This window comes from Mastigoproctus giganteus, chromosome 3 (assembly GCF_048544385.1).
Source record: "Mastigoproctus giganteus isolate SK-2022 chromosome 3, ASM4854438v1, whole genome shotgun sequence".
Taxonomy (NCBI): domain Eukaryota; kingdom Metazoa; phylum Arthropoda; class Arachnida; order Uropygi; family Thelyphonidae; genus Mastigoproctus; species Mastigoproctus giganteus.
The window spans coordinates 218,402,193-218,419,803 of record NC_143577.1 but is presented as its reverse complement, the minus strand read 5'-3'; the positions used below and the strand labels follow the sequence as shown (position 1 = coordinate 218,419,803).

General features: G+C 39.2%; 1 protein-coding gene across 1 annotated transcript in view; it reads left to right on the top strand.

Annotated features, from left to right (window-relative positions):
• Window positions 1–1,695: 1,695 nt before the first annotated feature.
• Window positions 1,696–17,611, top strand: part of LOC150088726 (GPN-loop GTPase 3) — a 135,458-nt gene continuing 119,542 nt past the window's right edge. The window contains exon 1 of the mRNA XM_090369629.1: window positions 1,696–1,856. Coding sequence (XP_090225755.1) covers window positions 1,812–1,856 — 45 coding nt within the window. The 5' untranslated portion in view covers window positions 1,696–1,811. The remainder of the gene's footprint in view (window positions 1,857–17,611) is intronic.

Sequence of the window (17,611 nt, the reverse complement as noted above, 5' to 3'; positions counted from 1 at the left end):
GCTGTTATGTCTAGTGTTACTGTTGGTCGAGGAACTCTCTGACTATCATGCAGGTGTACAGGATTGCGATTTTCTGGAGTTCCTTGTAGTTGTTCCTTGTGGGAGAGCTATTGCTGCTAGGCTGTTACGTAGGGTTTTTGGCACAGTACCTGTGGTTGACACGGTGATCGGGATGGTCGTTACTTGTTGCATATGCCACATCTCTTTGATCTTCTGTTTAGGTTCGTGTACTTCCTGATTTTTTTCCCCATGGATTTTCTGCAGATTGCCATTGTTGGGTACCGCTATGTCAATCAGATAGGTAGCCTTTTTCTTCTTGTCCACAAGGGTTATATCCGATCTGTTGTGCGGGATTGTCTTATCCGTTATCATGGCGCGGTCGCAGTACAACTTTTGGGTTGGGTCTCTAGTACTGCCTGGGGTTAGTACTTGTAGCACGGTACACTTTCTTCGATCAACTGGTATTTCCTTGCTAACTTCTGATGTATTATCCTGGCTACCTGGTCGTGTCTATGAGTGTACTCAGTCTGGGTGATCATCTTGCCTCCCACGGTGATGTTTTGGATCGTTTCTGAGGCCTGGTGGCATCGTCGACATGTGTCATCGAATACTCCGGGCTCTTTGGCGATGTATGTTCTATAGTTCCTGGTGTTGATTATCTGGTCTTAGATGGCGAGCACGAATCCTTCATTATCGGGGAAGAGCGTCCCGCTCGTGAGCCAGGCATTGGAAGCAATTTTATCAATGTGATCTTGCTGGAGATCGTTATGTATAGTGCCTTCCATGGAGTATCTTCTATTCCCATCTTTCTAGCTTCGTTTATACCTCCTGGTTGGGGGGGGGGGCTCCTCGCTTAGGTTGAGTGGGGTATACCACTTGTCTATCTTCCTTATGGCTTGGTGGAGTGCTGTTGTGTGTTTCTGGAAGTAATCCTTCAGGTTAACTATCGGTGTCTTCTGTTGCTCAAAGAGGTCTATCAGGTCCCTTTCTCCCTATTCCGAGGCAATTGTCAGTCTCTCCACAGCAAATTTATTATTATTATTATTATTATTATTATGATCAACCATACGGTGCAAGGAAGCCAGGGGCTTTGCTGCACCAGCCAAATTTTTTTTTTTCTGACCTAGGTAGAGAGAGAGAGAGAGAGAAAATGAGAAAATGATGATATCCAGCTCACGACTCTGGGTCTGCCAAGCCGATACTTGGGATTTTTATTAAGTTTAAACTTAATACTTGCAGCCCTGAATTTTTATTGTTTAAAGAATATTTTAACTCAGGACAATATCATCTGGTGAGTATGGGCTTGGCACAGCCAGGGTCCTGAGCTGGATATCATCATTCTTCTCTTTCTTGGTGATTCCCTTTCACTTTTGACTCTCTCTCAGTTAATTCGGGGAATTTTTTTTTTTTTTTTTTGTCTGGTGCAGCATAAGCCTCAGGCTTCCTTGCACCATTTAGCTAATAATAATAATAATAATAATCATCATCATCATCATCATCATAGTGAGGCAATTACGTCATCAGGTTTCTTACGGACAAAGTACTGTAAATGGTTCAGTGGATGTTGTCCGTAATCTCCGAAGTCAAATAAAGCGAGTGTTCTGAACAGATAATACGTGGTTGGAATTTGAGTAATAATAGTCTCTTATTGCTTGTGCTGCCATCTATGTTTTTAATTCACATGTCAATGTTTTCGCCATGGTGTAATGTGTACCGGATTTACATACAGTCAGTGTCACAGAGAAATAAGATATGTTACTAATCTGTGGTCAGTATTTTATGTGAATTAGAAGAGGTCAGAATTAATAATCATGCGTTATTGCCAGCTCGTAATGGGACCTGCTGGTTGTGGTAAGGTAAGTGTATTATTAAATATATCTGCCTATACATATATTTTAAAGAAAATGTTATGAAAAATTGAATTGTTTACAACAATCCATGTGATACCAAGAGACGATAAAATATGATCGGGGAATAACGTGTATAATAGTGGTATTTGCTCGCTGATCAAGTGTAGACCTTCCCAGTCGGTGTGGAGATTTAATGTTATAAAACAGTTAAATCCAATTTGTACAACCGTTCGAAATTTTATTATTCGAAAGGATATAAGAGCCTAAATAGAATGAATTCTGGCATCGCTATAGCTGAATGCGATTTCCACCAGCCAGTGATTTTAGTTTATAAGCACTTCAATTTGACCTTTATTGGAAGTATAATAATCCTGTTTTTCTTTCTTTTTTATATTTCCTCTTTTTTTTTTAAACTTAAATTTGAAAAAATATTTTATCTTTGATAAAAAAAATCCACGTTTTTATATGAAAATAAGTTCGATATCACCGCTTAAACCCAAAAAAATTGAGATTTTACTTTAGTCACAATTTTGTTTTTTTGTTTTGCCTATTGGTTTTTTCGAATTATTTTGGACCAGCTTTCACATTTTTCTACTGAAAAGATATAGGTATAATAAGTTATTGTTTACTTAATAAAAAACAATGTTTATATCTAAAAATAAATAATTATTCAAAATATATTCATTTAAATTGCTTCATTAAGTACTTTATATTTAACCAAATTTAATTTTTGTAGATATTTATTTTCCACCCATAATGGGAAACTTTTTGATGAGAGCTAGGAAGTCATCAGATTCACAGAACAAACAAAGTAGACAAAAAAAAAAAGGATAAAGCCGGTATTTATTATTATTATTATTAATAGCCATATGGTGCAAGGAAGCCTGAGGCTTATGCTGCACCAGGAAAAAAAAAGTTCCCGAGTTACTCTGAGAGACACAGAGAGAGAGAGTCAAAAGTAGAAGGAAATCACCAAGAAAGAGAAGAACGATAAGTGTTTGCCTTTTATTTACATGATTGTTGTTTTATATTGTACTTAATACGTAGTTATAGTTATAGTTACGCTGGTTATTTTTTATTTTAATTTAGATAAAGAGTTTTTGTGGATTTTACTTACGATAGGTAAAACCGTTATTTTTGTTCGATTTTTGTAGCCATTGTTTTTGTATATAGGGAATTCAAAGTTTTTGTAGGGAATTCAAAGTTTTTAATTGAGGTAGCTCTAACGCATAATTATATAGTAATACGCTTCACTGTTTCTATTTCATAGTTTCTATTCAAATACTACTGACATTTAATTTATTGATTTTATTAATTTAAACTACCATGCCCCGAACTAGAGCAGCAAAGCAACGGGCACAAAGTGGCAGGAGTGTTGTGACTCGGGGGAGAACTGAGGGGGGCGATTCTCCAACGCGTCACAGCCTAAAAAAATGTGCAACTTGTGAAATGTTTGCCGAACTCTCTGGAACGGAACATGATATTGCCATGGGGGATGTCTTTGTGTGTGCGCGATGTAAGGAGTGTAAGGAAATCAGGCGACAACTCAGCGTTGTTATGGGCCTATATGAGAGTTTGAAGGACAGGGTGGATGCCCTCGAAGGAAATAAATTGAGGGGCCCATCAAGCTCTCAGCTGCCCACGTCAACGCCAGAGCTTGCACTTGGTCATCACGCAACACAGCGGCAACCCCCAAGGCAGAATGCGCTGGTCCCACAGGAACTATTAGTTGTTGGTGACTCTATTGTCAGGGAAACGGGGAACATGCTATGTAAAAAGGATAGGTGGAACAGGACCAGGGTATGTCTGCCAGGGGCAAAGGTTGATGACGTTGTAGAGCGGATATCATCTTTCAAGGGCACAAAAGGTGATATAGTTGTACACGTTGGCACTAATGATATTAAGAGTAGGAGACTGGCAGAATTACTCAACAAGTACAGGTCACTGTTGAAAAAAAGCCGAGAATTAGGGTTGAATTTGAAAGTGTCTGCAATTCTGCCCAGACACGATAGGAGGGAGTATATGATGAGAGCCTTGTCGATCAATTCGGCCCTGGAAAGATTGTGCAAGGCTCAAGGGGTAGAATTTTTTTCAGCCTCGACTGTACTTGTTAACAGGAGAGATTGCTTCTACAGGGATGGGATACACTTAAATAGAAAGGGTGCAAGAATATTTGCTGATGCTATCGAGGCAGTGTTAGGTGGGTCGGAAAACTGCTAGCTTGGGGGGATACAAAGACTAATAGTTTAACAGTAACCGCAGGCAGAGGTGAAGGTGATTCTTGCACAACTTCTATTAGAATAAGAAGCGACCTGGAGCGAGGGGTGTTGGGGGTTTCAGGGACGGATGGCAGTCATCCTGGAATAATTGGGTATATGGGATGTGTTAGGGTAACAGGGAATAGGCATAGGAGCATGTATGCTTGCATGTATACCAATGCTAGAAGTATAGTAAATAAATTTGATGAATTTGAAGTGTTGGTCAAGACATCAAAGGCGGATATTGTTGGGATAGCAGAGACGTGGTGTCACAAAGATATAAGGAATGCAGAACTGGAATTTGGGGAGTACAATGTGTACAGAAAGGATAGACAGGACAGAAAGGGAGGAGGTGTTATGCTGTTAATTAAGAAAAACATAAAATCAAAAGAAGTGCATCCAGTTGATATAGATGGACAGTGCACTGTTGAGTCAGTTTGGTGTGACATAAGCACTGCAAAAGCAAAAATAAGAGTAGGAGTGTGTTATAGGCCTAATGACTTGAATGAGTACAATGAACAATTGTACAGAGAAATAGAGTGGGCCAGTAAATCAGAATGTCTTATAATGGGGGATTTTAACTTCCCAGATATTGACTGGAACTTGTGGGTTGGTCACTCACACACTAGTCAGACTTTTGTGGATTTATTGGATGATTGTTTTCTGCAGCAGCATGTTCGAGAGGCAACCAGAGAAAGTAATACTCTTGATCTGGTTATCAGCAGTGATCATTCGTGTATTAAGAATTTGCAGATAAAGGAACCACTAGGTGGCAGTGATCACAGTGTGCTGAAGTGGGATTTACTCAAAGAGGTAACTACCGTCAGGGGTAAAGGAAAGGGTTTTTGCTTCCGTAAAGGGGAGTACAGTGGTCTCAGACAGTTTTTAAATTCTGTACAGTGGGATCGACTGACGATGTTACAAACAGTAAATTCTAAGTGGGAAGCATTCAAGGAATTAATCGTGGAAGCTACTAGACTTTTCATACCGATGAAGAAATATTGTTCAAGGTTTAGGCCTAAATGGTTATCAAATGAACTAATGAGACTCGTGACAGAGAAGAAAAATGCATGGGATGCATATAAATTATCAGGCGACGCAGAAGCCTGTAGCAGATATAAGCTAGTCTGTAATCAGGTCACAAAGGAGGTTCGGCAGGCAAAGGCGGATTACGAGAAATCTTTGGCAAAAGATGCTAAGAAAAACAGCAAGGATTTCTTTACTTATATAAACTCTAAAAGGAAGGGGCTGAATATGATTGGTCCACTTGACATCGATGGGTCGACTGTTGATGATCCTGCTCAGATAGCAAACAAACTGAATGAGTATTTTGCATCTACATTCACACGTGAGGAATCATTACAGTTTGAAAATGGAAGAAGGTTATCAAATTGTAGCAGTGTGCTTAATGATTTTGTAATAACTGAGAGCAAAGTGGAGGAGAAATTGTTGAAGTTAAACATAAGAAAGGCACCTGGGGCGGATGGGATCTATCCAGTTATATTAAAGGAGGCGGCAAAGCAACTAAGCAAACCCTTAGCCATAATTATGAGAGCATCCTTGGATTCAGGGGAGGTTCCCACGGACTGGAGATGTGCAAATGTATCCCCAATTCACAAAGGAGGTTCGAAGGGTGACACGAATAATTACAGACCAGTTAGTTTAACTTCTGTTCCGGGTAAAATAATGGAGTCACTGGTTAAAGATGCATTGCAGGATCATCTAGACAAGACTGCAGCAATAATTCAGACACAGCATGGGTTTGTTAAGGGAAAGTCTTGTCTGACAAATTTGATTGGTTATTATGATGTGGTCACAAAGGAACTGGATGCAAAAAATAATTTTGATATCATATACTTGGATTTCAGGAAAGCTTTTGACACTGTTGCGCATGGAAGACTACTGTACAAATTGGAGCAGAATGGTATTAAGGGTAAGTTGCTACAATGGATAAAAGGATGGTTAAGTGGGAGAAGACAGAGGGTGGTAATCAATGGGTGCTGCTCTTCGTGGACTAATGTTATTAGTGGAGTCCCACAGGGTTCGGTGTTGGGTCCACTGTTGTTTTGTATATTTATCAATGATATTGATGAAGGTATATCAGGCTTAATGTCGAAGTTTGCAGATGACACGAAGGTTGGCAGGGTTGTTAATGACAGTAATGGCAGTGTGCTACTGCAACAGGATCTAGATAATTTGGGCAGATGGGCTAAGAAGTGGCAATTGAAGTTTAACCTTGACAAATGCAAAGTACTGCATATGGGTAGAAGTAACCCCAGAGAAACGTACCAACTGTGTGGTACTACACTTAAGGTGTTAGAAAATGAAAAAGACCTGGGAGTAATTGTGCAGTCAGATATGAAGTTTTCTGAGCAATGTAGACAGGCTGCTAGGGCAGGTCATGGGGTTTTGTCAATGATATATAGGAATTTTGCTAGCAGGGAAAAGGAGGTGATTGTCCCTCTGTATAAGGCAATGGTCAGGCCACGCCTTGAGTACTGCGTACAGGTCTGGAGGCCTCATTTTAGGAAGGATGTAGATTTGCTTGAGCGTGTACAGAGAAGAGCAACACGATTGGTGAGGGGAATGAAGGGATCCTCTTACCAAGAGAGGCTTAAGTTCTGCAAATTGCAGTGGCTGGAGACTAGGCACCTGCGCGGTGATCTGATTGAGGTCTATAAGGCCTTGAATGGGTTGAGCACGCTGAATTCTGATGGGATCCTCCCACTTGTTCAGAATACGAACCTACGGGGACATAAGTTCAAATTAAGAAAGGATAGATGTAGAATAGATGTGCGGAAATTTGCCTTTAGCCAGCGGGTGGTTAATTGCTGGAACAAACTTCCATCTGTCGTTGTGGAAGTTGATAGGTTAAATAAATTTAAGGAGGAACTGGACAGGCAATTGGAGGGTATGGTGTGATTTTTTTTTTTTTGGCTGATGCTGCATAAGCTCCTACACTTGCTTTCTTGCATCAAGTGCCACTACTACTACTACTACTACTACTATGATGATATCCAGCTCAGGACCCAAGGGTATGGGTGTGCCAAGCCCATACTCACCAGATGTGAGCCCCGGGGGTTTAAGCAATATAATGAGGAATGTATGAAATATGTATTTGTATGTAGTAGTAGTAGTGGCATGTGATGCAAGAAAGCAAGTGTATGAGCTTATGCAGTATCAGCCAAAAAAAAAATTAATTAATTAAAAAAAAAAAATAAACACACCATTCCCTCCAAATGCCTGTCCAGTTCCTCCTTAAATTTATTTAACCTGTCAACTTCCACAACGACAGATGAAAGTTTGTTCCAGCAATTAACCACCCACTGGCTAAAGGCAAATTTCCGCACATCTATTCTACCTCTGTCTTTTCTTAATTTGAATTTATGCTTCCTTAGATTCGTAATCTGAACAAGTGGAAGGATCCCATCAGAATTCAGCGTGCTCAACCCATTCAAGGCCTTATATACCTCAGTCAGATCACTGGCAGGTGCCTAGTCTCCAGCCACTGCAATTTGCAGAACTTAAGCCTCTCTTGGTAAAAGAATCCCTTCATTCCCCTCACCAATCTTGTTGCTCTTCTCTGTACACGCTCAAGTGAATCTACAGCCTTCCTAAAATGAGGCCTCCAGACCTGTACGCAGTACTCAAGGCGTGGCCTGACCATTGCCTTATACACAGGGACAATCACCTCCTTTTCCCTGCTAGCAAAATTCCTATATATCATTGACAAAACCCCATGACCTGCCCTGGCAGCCTGTCTGCATTGCTCAGAAAACTTCATATCTGACTGCCCAATTACTCCCAGGTCTTTTTAATTTCTACCACCTTAAGTGTAGTACCACACAGTTGGTACGTTTCTCTGGGGTTACTTCTACCCATATGCAGTACTTTGCATTTGTCAAGGTTAAACTTCAGTTGCCACTTCTTAGCCCATCTGCCCAAATTATCTAGATCCTGTTGAAGTAGCACACTGCCATTACTGTCATTAACAACCCTGCCAACCTTTGTATCATCTGCAAATTTCAACATTAAGCCTGATATACCTTCATCCGAAGGCCTCCGTAGCCGAGTGGGCAGGGGCGGGAGTGCAGTAGCACACGCTCTTTGAGTAGACCGGGGTTCAAGCCCCTGACTGCTGAATACGGTCGATCTGCCAACCCGCACTGGACCAGCGTGGCAGATTATGGTCCATTTCCCTCAGCATGAATTGTTGAGGAGGCTTCCACCCTGCAGTGGGTTGATAATGGCTGCACTTTACTTTTTTACCTTCATCGATATCATTGATAAATATACAAAACAAGAGTGGACCTAACACCGAACCCTGTGGGACTCCACTAATAACTTTAGTCCACGAAGAGCAGCACCCATTGATTACCACCCTCTCTCTTCTCCCACTTAACCATCCTTTTATCCATTGTAGCAACTTACCCTTAATACCATTCTGCTCCAATTTGTACAATAGTCTTCCATGCACAACAGTGTCAAAAGCTTTCCTGAAATCCAAATATATGATATCAAAATTATTTTTTGCATCCAGTTCCTTTGTAACCACATCATAATATCCTAACAAATTTGTTAGACAAGACTTTCTGTTAACAAACCCATGCTATGTCTGAATTATTGCTGCAGTCTTGTCTAGATGATCCTGCAATGCATCTTTAACCAGTGACTCCATTATTTTACCCAGAACAGAAGTTTAACTAACTGGTCTGTAATTACTTGTGTCACCCTTCGATACCCCTTTGTGAATTGGGGATACATTTGCACATCTCCAGTCCGTGGGGACCTCCCCTGAATCCAAAGATGCTCTCATAATTATGGCTAAGGGTTTGCTTAGTTGCTTTGCTGCCTCCTTTAATATAACTGGATAGATTCCATCCACCCCAGGTGCTTTTCTTATGTTTAACTTCAACAATTTCTCCTCCACTTTGCTTTCAGATATTAGAAAATCATTAAGTATCCTGCTACAATTTGATAACCTTCTGCCATTTTCAAACCTTAATAATTTCTCATGTGTGAATGTAGATGCAAAATACTCATTCAGTTTGTTTGCTATCTGAGCAGGATCATCAACAGTCGAACCATCAATGTCAAGTGGACCAATGAGATTCATCCCCTTCCTTTAAAGTTTATATAAGTAAAGAAATCCTTGCTGTTTTTCTTAGCATCTTTTGCCAAGGGTTTCTTGTAATCTGCCTTCGCCTGCCTAACCTCCTTGGTGACCTGATTACAGACTAGCTTATATCTGCTATAGGCTTCTGAGTCGCTTGATAATTTATATGCATCCCATACATTTTTCTTCTCTGTTACAAGTTTCATTAGATAACCATTTAGGCCTAAACCTTGATCAATATTTCTTAATAGGTCTTAATGTGCTCTGATAATTCTTCTCTTTCTTGACCCATTTGTCTTATTTGCCTAGAAGAGTTATCAAGCGATGCAATGGTGCCAAATAAACTACGCCAGCACGTTGCCATGAAACATCCGTCATGTGCAGAAAAAGATTTGAATTTTTTTAGGCATCTTCAAATGCAAAATAGGAAGCAAAGTTCTTTTATGCATTTGGTTACAACAGTATCAAATTGAACTTAAGAGGCTAGTTATAAAGTCACCCAATTGGTAACCAAATCCAAAATGCCTCATACAATTGTAGAATCGCTTGTTTTACCAGTCTGCATTGAAATTAACCGTATGCTTGAGGGAAAAGAAGCAAAGGAAATTGAAAAAGTGCCACTTTCGAATTACACTATCAGTAGACTCATTGAAGACATATCAGATGACATAGAAACAAAATTAAGTCAGAGAATTATCGAATCTAAAAATTTTCATTGCAAATTGATGAATCTATAGATGTTAGTAACTGTGCTCAATTAATAGTGCTTGTTAGAATCATTGAAGAGAAATGCTTGAAAGGACATTATTTGTTCTGTAAAGAATTGCCAAATCACAATATTGGGTATGAAATATTCAAAGTGGTAAATGGATACTTTGAGACAAATAAGATATAATGGAAAGATTGCTTAAGCTTGTGTACTGATGGTGCAGCTACAATGACCCCAAGAGTTAAAGGTTTTATATCAAGAGCTCATTCTGAAAACCCAGAAATTCAGGTAATACATTGTTTTATTCATAGAGAAGCTCTCGTATCTAAAAATTTGCCTGCGGATCTGAATTCCACATTACACGGTGTTATCTTGATGGTGAATTTAATAAAATACAAGCTGTTAAAGCCACATTTGTTTTTAGCTTTGAAGAAATGGGATCAGAATACCAACTCTGTTATTTCACACTGAATTGCATTAGCTCTCCAAAGGAAGAGTTTTATCAGGAGTTTGAGCTAAGAGAAGACTTAAATTTTTTGTGAATAATTCTTACTTTGCAGATTTAATGAAGGATAGTTATTAACTCCAAAAACTAGCTTACTTAAAACTGATATTTTTGAGCACCCGAATGAGCTAAATCGAAAATTGCAAGGGTCACATAAAAACATACTAACACGTACAGACATAGTTTACGGATTCAAAGAAACAATTCAGCTTTGGAAAAAGGTTAAAAATGGATCACTAATGATGTTTAATTGGTGTTATAATTTAAATCATAAAGAAGAATTATTGGGATTCGTAGAGCAACATTTGTCTTTGCTTGAGGAAAAACTTCTTCAATATTTTGAAATACTTGATGTTAAAAATTTTTATTGGATTTGAAATCCATTCGCATTATCTATTATAAATTATCCCTGGAAATTCCAGCATCACATTTATCAATGAAAGAAAAAGAACAGCTGTTAAATTTAAGAAATGTTTGCATCTTTCAAGTACAATTTAAAGAAATTGAGTTATCCAAACTTTGGTTAATGGCGAGAAAGGAGTTTCCTTCAATCGGAGAAAAATCAGTTGACACTCTTCTTCCATTTGCTACCACCTATTTGTGCACACAAAGTTTTTCGTTGATGGCAACTATCAAGAATATGAAGAGATCATTAAAAAGTCTGGATCAGGAGTTAGGTGTCGCCATTTCAAGAATAAAACCTGATATAAAAATGTTATGTTCACAGAAGCAAGCTCGAGTTTCTTATTAAAAAAAATTTGAAAAGATTTTATTTTGAAGTTTTGTGTGAATTTAGTATTAAATATTTAATATCTTCCTTAATATTTATATTTTACTTTACTTATCATAATTACAAATATATTGTAATGCAAATGTAATAAATTTTTTCACAAACTCCTTATAGATGACCTAAAATTTGTCCCAGTTTATCTGTGTGTGCCATACAAAAATTATAATTTTCCAAGTGTGCCCTGGCACGAAAAAGGTTAGGAAGCACTAATCTCGTGCATTACTTTGGGACTGTGACGTATTTGTAAACCTGTTTCTTTCAAGGTTATATGAGATAATCATCATCATCAGCCATTTTCAATCCACTGCAGGATGAAGGCCTCTCAAGCAACTTTCCAGTTCCTTCTGTTTTGAGCACTGGCCATCCATTTACTACTCAAAAACTCATGAATTTCATCTATCCATCTCCGCCTTTGTCTTCCAGGTTTTCTTCTAGCCCCTCTTGGGTACCATTCTGTTATTTTCTTAGTCCATCTGTCATCATGTCTTCGAGCTATGTGTCCTGCCCAAGACCATTTTAGTTCTTTAGTTTTGATAAGAATGTCCTTTACTTGAGTTTGCTGCCTAATCCATGTGTTTCTCTTCTTATCTAACAGTCTGATTCCCAATATAATTCGTTCCAATAATTCGAAGAGAAGCTAAGAACTACACATCCATTCTTTTGGTGACTGCCCAAGTTTCACTTCCATAAGTCATGGTGGGGAGTATACATTGATTCATTATTTTACGTTTCAGACAAACTGGGATATTGCTCTTCAGTATGTGGCTATATTTCCTGAATGCTATCCATCCAAAATTTATTCTTCTCTTGACTTCCAGCCATTTATCATTATTACAGCTAATAACTTGTCCCAGATAAGTATATGACTCCACCTTTTCAATTACTGCCCCTTCAATCATTATTTCCCTTTCCGCATACTTGTTCATCATTACTTTTGTTTTAGCCATATTCATCTTTAGTCCAAAATCCTTACTAACTGTGCATAACTGATTAAGATTTTCCTCTAATTCTTTGGGATCGTGGCTTATGACCACAATGTCATCTGCAAATCGTAAATGGTTTAGGTACTCTCCGTTCACATTGACTCCTTTCTGTGACCAGTCTAATCTTCTGAAAGCTTCCTCAAGGGCAGCAGTAAACAGCTTCGGAGATATTGTGTCTCCTTGTCGAACTATTTTCTCGATTTTAAATTTGCTACTGTCTTTGTCTAGTCTAATAAAGGATGTAGCACTCTCATATATTTTCTTCAAAATCATAATATATGGAGTATCTATGCCTTGTCTTTCCAGTGCCCGAAACATTGCCTTATGCTGTATGGAGTCAAATGCCTTTTCATAATCCACAAATGCCAGGCATAATGGTGTTTTATATTCATTTGCTTTCTCCATTAGCTGTGATATTACGTGAAGGTGATCCATAGTTGAGAATCCTGTCCTAAAGCCAGCTTGCTCTTTCGGTTGATTCTCATCAAGTATTCTTTCTAATCTGTTAGTAATGACCCTTGTGAACAACTTGTAGATATGGGATAACAAGCTAATTGGTCTATAATTTCCAATTTCTGATTTATCTCCTTTCTTATGCAGCAAAACTATGATTGCATTATTCCACTGCTTAGGCATCACACCTTTTCTAATGCACTTTGTGAAGAGCCTTACCAGTTTTTGTGTTATGTCTCTTCCTCCCAATTTTAACAACTCTACAGTAACTTCATCTTCCCCCGGGGCTTTCCGATTCTTCATTTTCTTCAATGCATGTTCTACCTCATCAGGAAGAATATCGGGTATGTCGTATGTGTTGCTACTTTGCAATCCATGTTCCCCACTGCTGGTATCATTCCCTCGCTCCTTGTATAATTCTCTATAGTAGTCTTCTGCTATTTGAATTATGCCTTCTCTGCTGTTTATAAGTACACCATCGCTATTCTTCAGTTTCAGTATCATTTGTCTTTCTGTATTACTTCTCATGGCTGCTGATTTAAATCCTTTGTTTTCCCTTAATGCTTGTTCTACTTTTCTTGTGTTAAATCTTCTTATGTCCTCTCTGAGTCTCTTTCTAATGGCTTTGCATAACTCAGTATACTCAATTTTCTCCCTGTCAGTGTTTTTCTTGCTCTTCATTTGTCGTCTTTGGTTCATCATGCCAAGTGTTTCTTGACTAATTTTTTCTTCTTTGGATTTCTGTTTCCCTATAGGTTTCTTGGGCTTTATCACTTTCAGAAAGTTGTAATATTCCTCGTCGATATCTTGGTCCTGAGCAGTCTGCAGAAGCTCAAACTTGTTCTTAAGTTCCAGTACATACTGCTTTTTCTCCTCCTCTGTTATTTCAAAGACCTTTGTATTATTTACTCGAGTCAGTTTTTTCCTTTCCTTTCCTACATCTATATCAAGTGTACATCTTACCATTCTGTGATCACTTCCAACATTTACCTTATTCAGGACGGTAACATCAGTCACAATATATCTTCTGTTAGTGAGGATGAAGTCGATTTCATTAGTTGTTAATCCATTTGGACTCTTCCATGTCCACTTTCTGTTCACCCTTTTCTTGAAAAAAGTGTTCATTACTGACAGTCCTTGAGATTCTGCAAATTCCACAAGTCTTTCACCTCTTTTATTTCTTTCACCAATTCCAAAATTTCCTATAATTCCTCTTTCTGCGCTGTTTTGCCTTTTTCCAACCTTAGCATTGAAGTCCCCCATAATAATAGTGTAGTGGGTTTTCTGCTCATCTAGAAGACTCTCAATTTCAGTGTACATTTCTTCAACCTCTTCATCATCATGGCTCGATGTTGGTGCATAAATCATTATAATCTTTAGCTTGTACCTCTTAGAAATCTTGAGTATTAGTCTTGACACCCTTGGTGATGTACTTTTGAATTCCAAAGTGTTGTTTTTAAAATCTTTATGAACCAGAAACCCAACTCCACCTTCACTCCTTTCACTGTTTCCATTGGTGTACAGCAGATTTCCACTTGATAAACTTATAAGTGATTCATTTCTTCTTCTTGTTTCAGCCAAACCGATGATATTCCAATTCACATTTTCTAATTCCTTTTCCAGCTCTAATATCCTGTCTTCACCGATGAGTGATCGTACGTTATAACAGGCCAAGTTCAATTTCCGTGCATGGCAGCCTGGTCGTACCCAGAGATTCTTAGCACCCTCTGCTTCCACTCTGATCCTCTCGCTGCCGTAAGAGGGAGAGTGAAAGCTGCTGGGGACTGAGGGCCATTTGTATTGTTGTGCTCTCATTGCTGGAGGGTTTGGTCTTCCTCTTCACGCTAACCAGGAGTCTTGAAGAGAACCACTCTACACGTTCGTTGCCACGTAAGTGACGTAACAGGGCTTACCATCGAGAAGGTGTGCATGAGTGGATTTTAGGGAGGCAGGCCAACCGGACTTCTCCTAAATCTTCTGTAATAGAGAGATATTGGATCCATCAGTGTTTTAGGCTGAGTGTCTGATAACACACAGGATACCTGTTCCCCTATAAAAGCTACGCTTATTTTTTATTAGATATTTTATACTGGAATCCCTAGAGTTATGCAAATTAGAGATATATGTTTTTGCAAATTATATTCTTCGGAATGTTTTTCGAATTGCACAACGCTTTTCGAACTGCTCATCTGAGGTAACCCAAATTTCTCCTCTGTTTTGTTTATTCTTAATCTGTTTTTCACCTTTTATGTTATTTATAAGTTTTAAGCATTCTAACCATGCGTGCTGAAAGTATTTTTCAACAAGAATGGCTGAATGAATGCAACAAGAATGGTTGAAAAATAGATTCAACCATTGTCCCTGAATCTTTCCCAGACATTCGTTTGGGTATGATAGCTTGGGCCTGCTACCTGGGACTCTAAAATGCTGCTGAAACATATTCAGGTACAACTTGTGATTTAGATTAACCCACTTTTGGTGAAGGCTGATTATTCTGTGAAAATCAGATCCACATTTTTCACCTTCTTGATGGTGGAGCTGTTAGCAGGGGCAGTCCACAATTTTCTAAAAGAGGGAGCTAAAGCTGTGTTCTGTGGAATCATTAAGCTTTAATCATCATGTAGCAGTAAAAAAATCCACATTATTTTGATCATAAGTAGCTGCTATATCCCCTATGTGGGACCCCTCCCAGCAGTTAGTAATCTTATTTGCAACATCTGAAATATGGCATCTGGTATACTGGAGTTGACTACCCAGGTGTTAACCAATGTAAGCAAGGGGTCGAGGTGTGGCATACACATCAGAGGAATGGCTGATCCTCTGTGCCACTGGATAATATTAAGTGGTACATGACTCATCCTCCACTGCAATATATGCCACTTGCTTATTGGTGACTTGAAGTGGTAAAACCTATATTTAAATCCCAGAGCAAAGCTGTGGCCCCTGCATTTCTGTCATTTACTATGAGTAATATCTTTTGAGGTTATGATAGGCAATATGGCAAAATCCAATATTATTTACATTTTGAAAGTACAGCTTTAAAACAGTTTTTGAAAGCTGGCCACTAGATCTTTTGAACCCTAGACCAAACTTATTGGTAACTCGGGGAGGCATCTGAATCAGCTAATGTGCAATCTCACTGCCTCTACTCTGCCAGCTATTGACTGGAGAAAGTCCGAGTAGTGTGTATGTGGGAAGCATTAGGAGGTCACATTATGTCATGGAGCTGAGTATATTCTTGCTGTGTGCGAGTTCCAGATCCAAAAATTTCATTAATTCATACACCATGTCCCACCCACCCCCTCTGCTCTTATTTTTCTGCTAAATAGCATTAGCATTAGTAGAGGCATTTGATGCAAGAAAGCAAGCTTATGCAGCATCAGCCAAAAAAAAAAAAAAAAAAAAAAACCCACTTCCACTTCACCCCTCTGTTTGTTCAAAATACCTGTCCAGCTGAGCCTTAAACTTATTTAGGCTATCAACCTCCACCACAAGGGATGGAAGTCTGTTCCACCAACCAACCACCCGCTGGCTAAAGGCAAATTTCCGCACGTCTATCCTACATCTGTCTTTCCTCAATTTGAATTTATGCCCTCTCAGGTGATTTTTCTGAGCTAGAGGAAGAATCCCATCAGCATTGAGCATGCTTAAACCATTCAAGGCTTTATACACTCTATCAGATCACCTTGCTGGTGCCTAGTCTCCAGACACTGTAATTTGCAAAACTTAAGCCTTTCTTCGTAAGAGCACCCCTTTGTTCCATTCACTAATCTTGTTGCCCTTCTCTGTTCTCGTTCCAGCAGCTCTACATCCTTCTTGAAATGAGGCCTCCAGACCTGTATACAGTACTCTAGGTGTGGCCTGACCATCGCCTTATACAATGGAATAATCACCTCCTTATCCCTGCTGGAAAAATTCCTGTATATCATTGACAATACTCCATGAGCGACTCTTGCAGCCTGTCTGCACTGCTCAGAGAACTTCATATCTGCCTGCACAACCACCCCCAAGTCCCTTTCATTCTCTATTACTGTCAGTGTAGTACCACAGAGTTGATACGTTGCTCTGGGGTTGCTGTTTCCCATGTGTAGTACTTTACATTTGTCAATGTTAAACTTCATTTGCCACCTCTCAGCCCATCTGCTCAACCTTTCCAGATCCTGTTGCAGCAGCATAGTGTCAGTAGTGTCCTTGACAACCCTGCCAACCTTTGTATCGTCTGCAAACTTGGACATTAAGCTTGATATACCATCATCAATATCATTTATAAATACAGAAAACAATAATGGACCCAACACTGAGCCCTGAGGGATTCCACTAATAACATTAGTCCACGATGAGCAGTGTCCATTGATTACCACTCTCTGTCTTCTCCCCCTCAACCACCCCTTTATCCATAGCAGCAATTTGCCTCCAATGTCACACTGCTCCAATTTGTGTAGCAGTCTTCCATGTGCAACAGTATCAAAAGCCTTTTTAGATCCAAGTATATAATATCAAAGTTATTCCCTGCATCCAGTTCTTTTGTGACTGCATCATAGTATCCAATCAAGTTGGTCAGGCAAGACTTCCCCTTAACAAAACCATGCTGTGTCTGAGCTATAACTGAAGTCTTGTCTAAATGATCCTGCAGTGCTTCTTTAACCAGTGCCTCCATTAATTTTCCTGGAACAGAAGTTAAGCTCACAGGTCTATAATTACTTGTGTCAGCCTTTGATCCTCCTTTGTGAATTGGGGTCACATTTGCACAGTTCCAGTCTATGGGTACCTCCCCTGAGTCCAAGGAAGCTCTCATAATTATGGCTAAGGGTTTGCTTACTTCCTTTGCTGCCTCCTTTAATATAACTGGATAGATCTCATCCACCCCGGGTGCCTTTCTTGTGTTTATCTTCAACAGTTTCTCCTCCACTTTACTCCCAGTTATTTCAAGATTCTGTAGCTTACTGC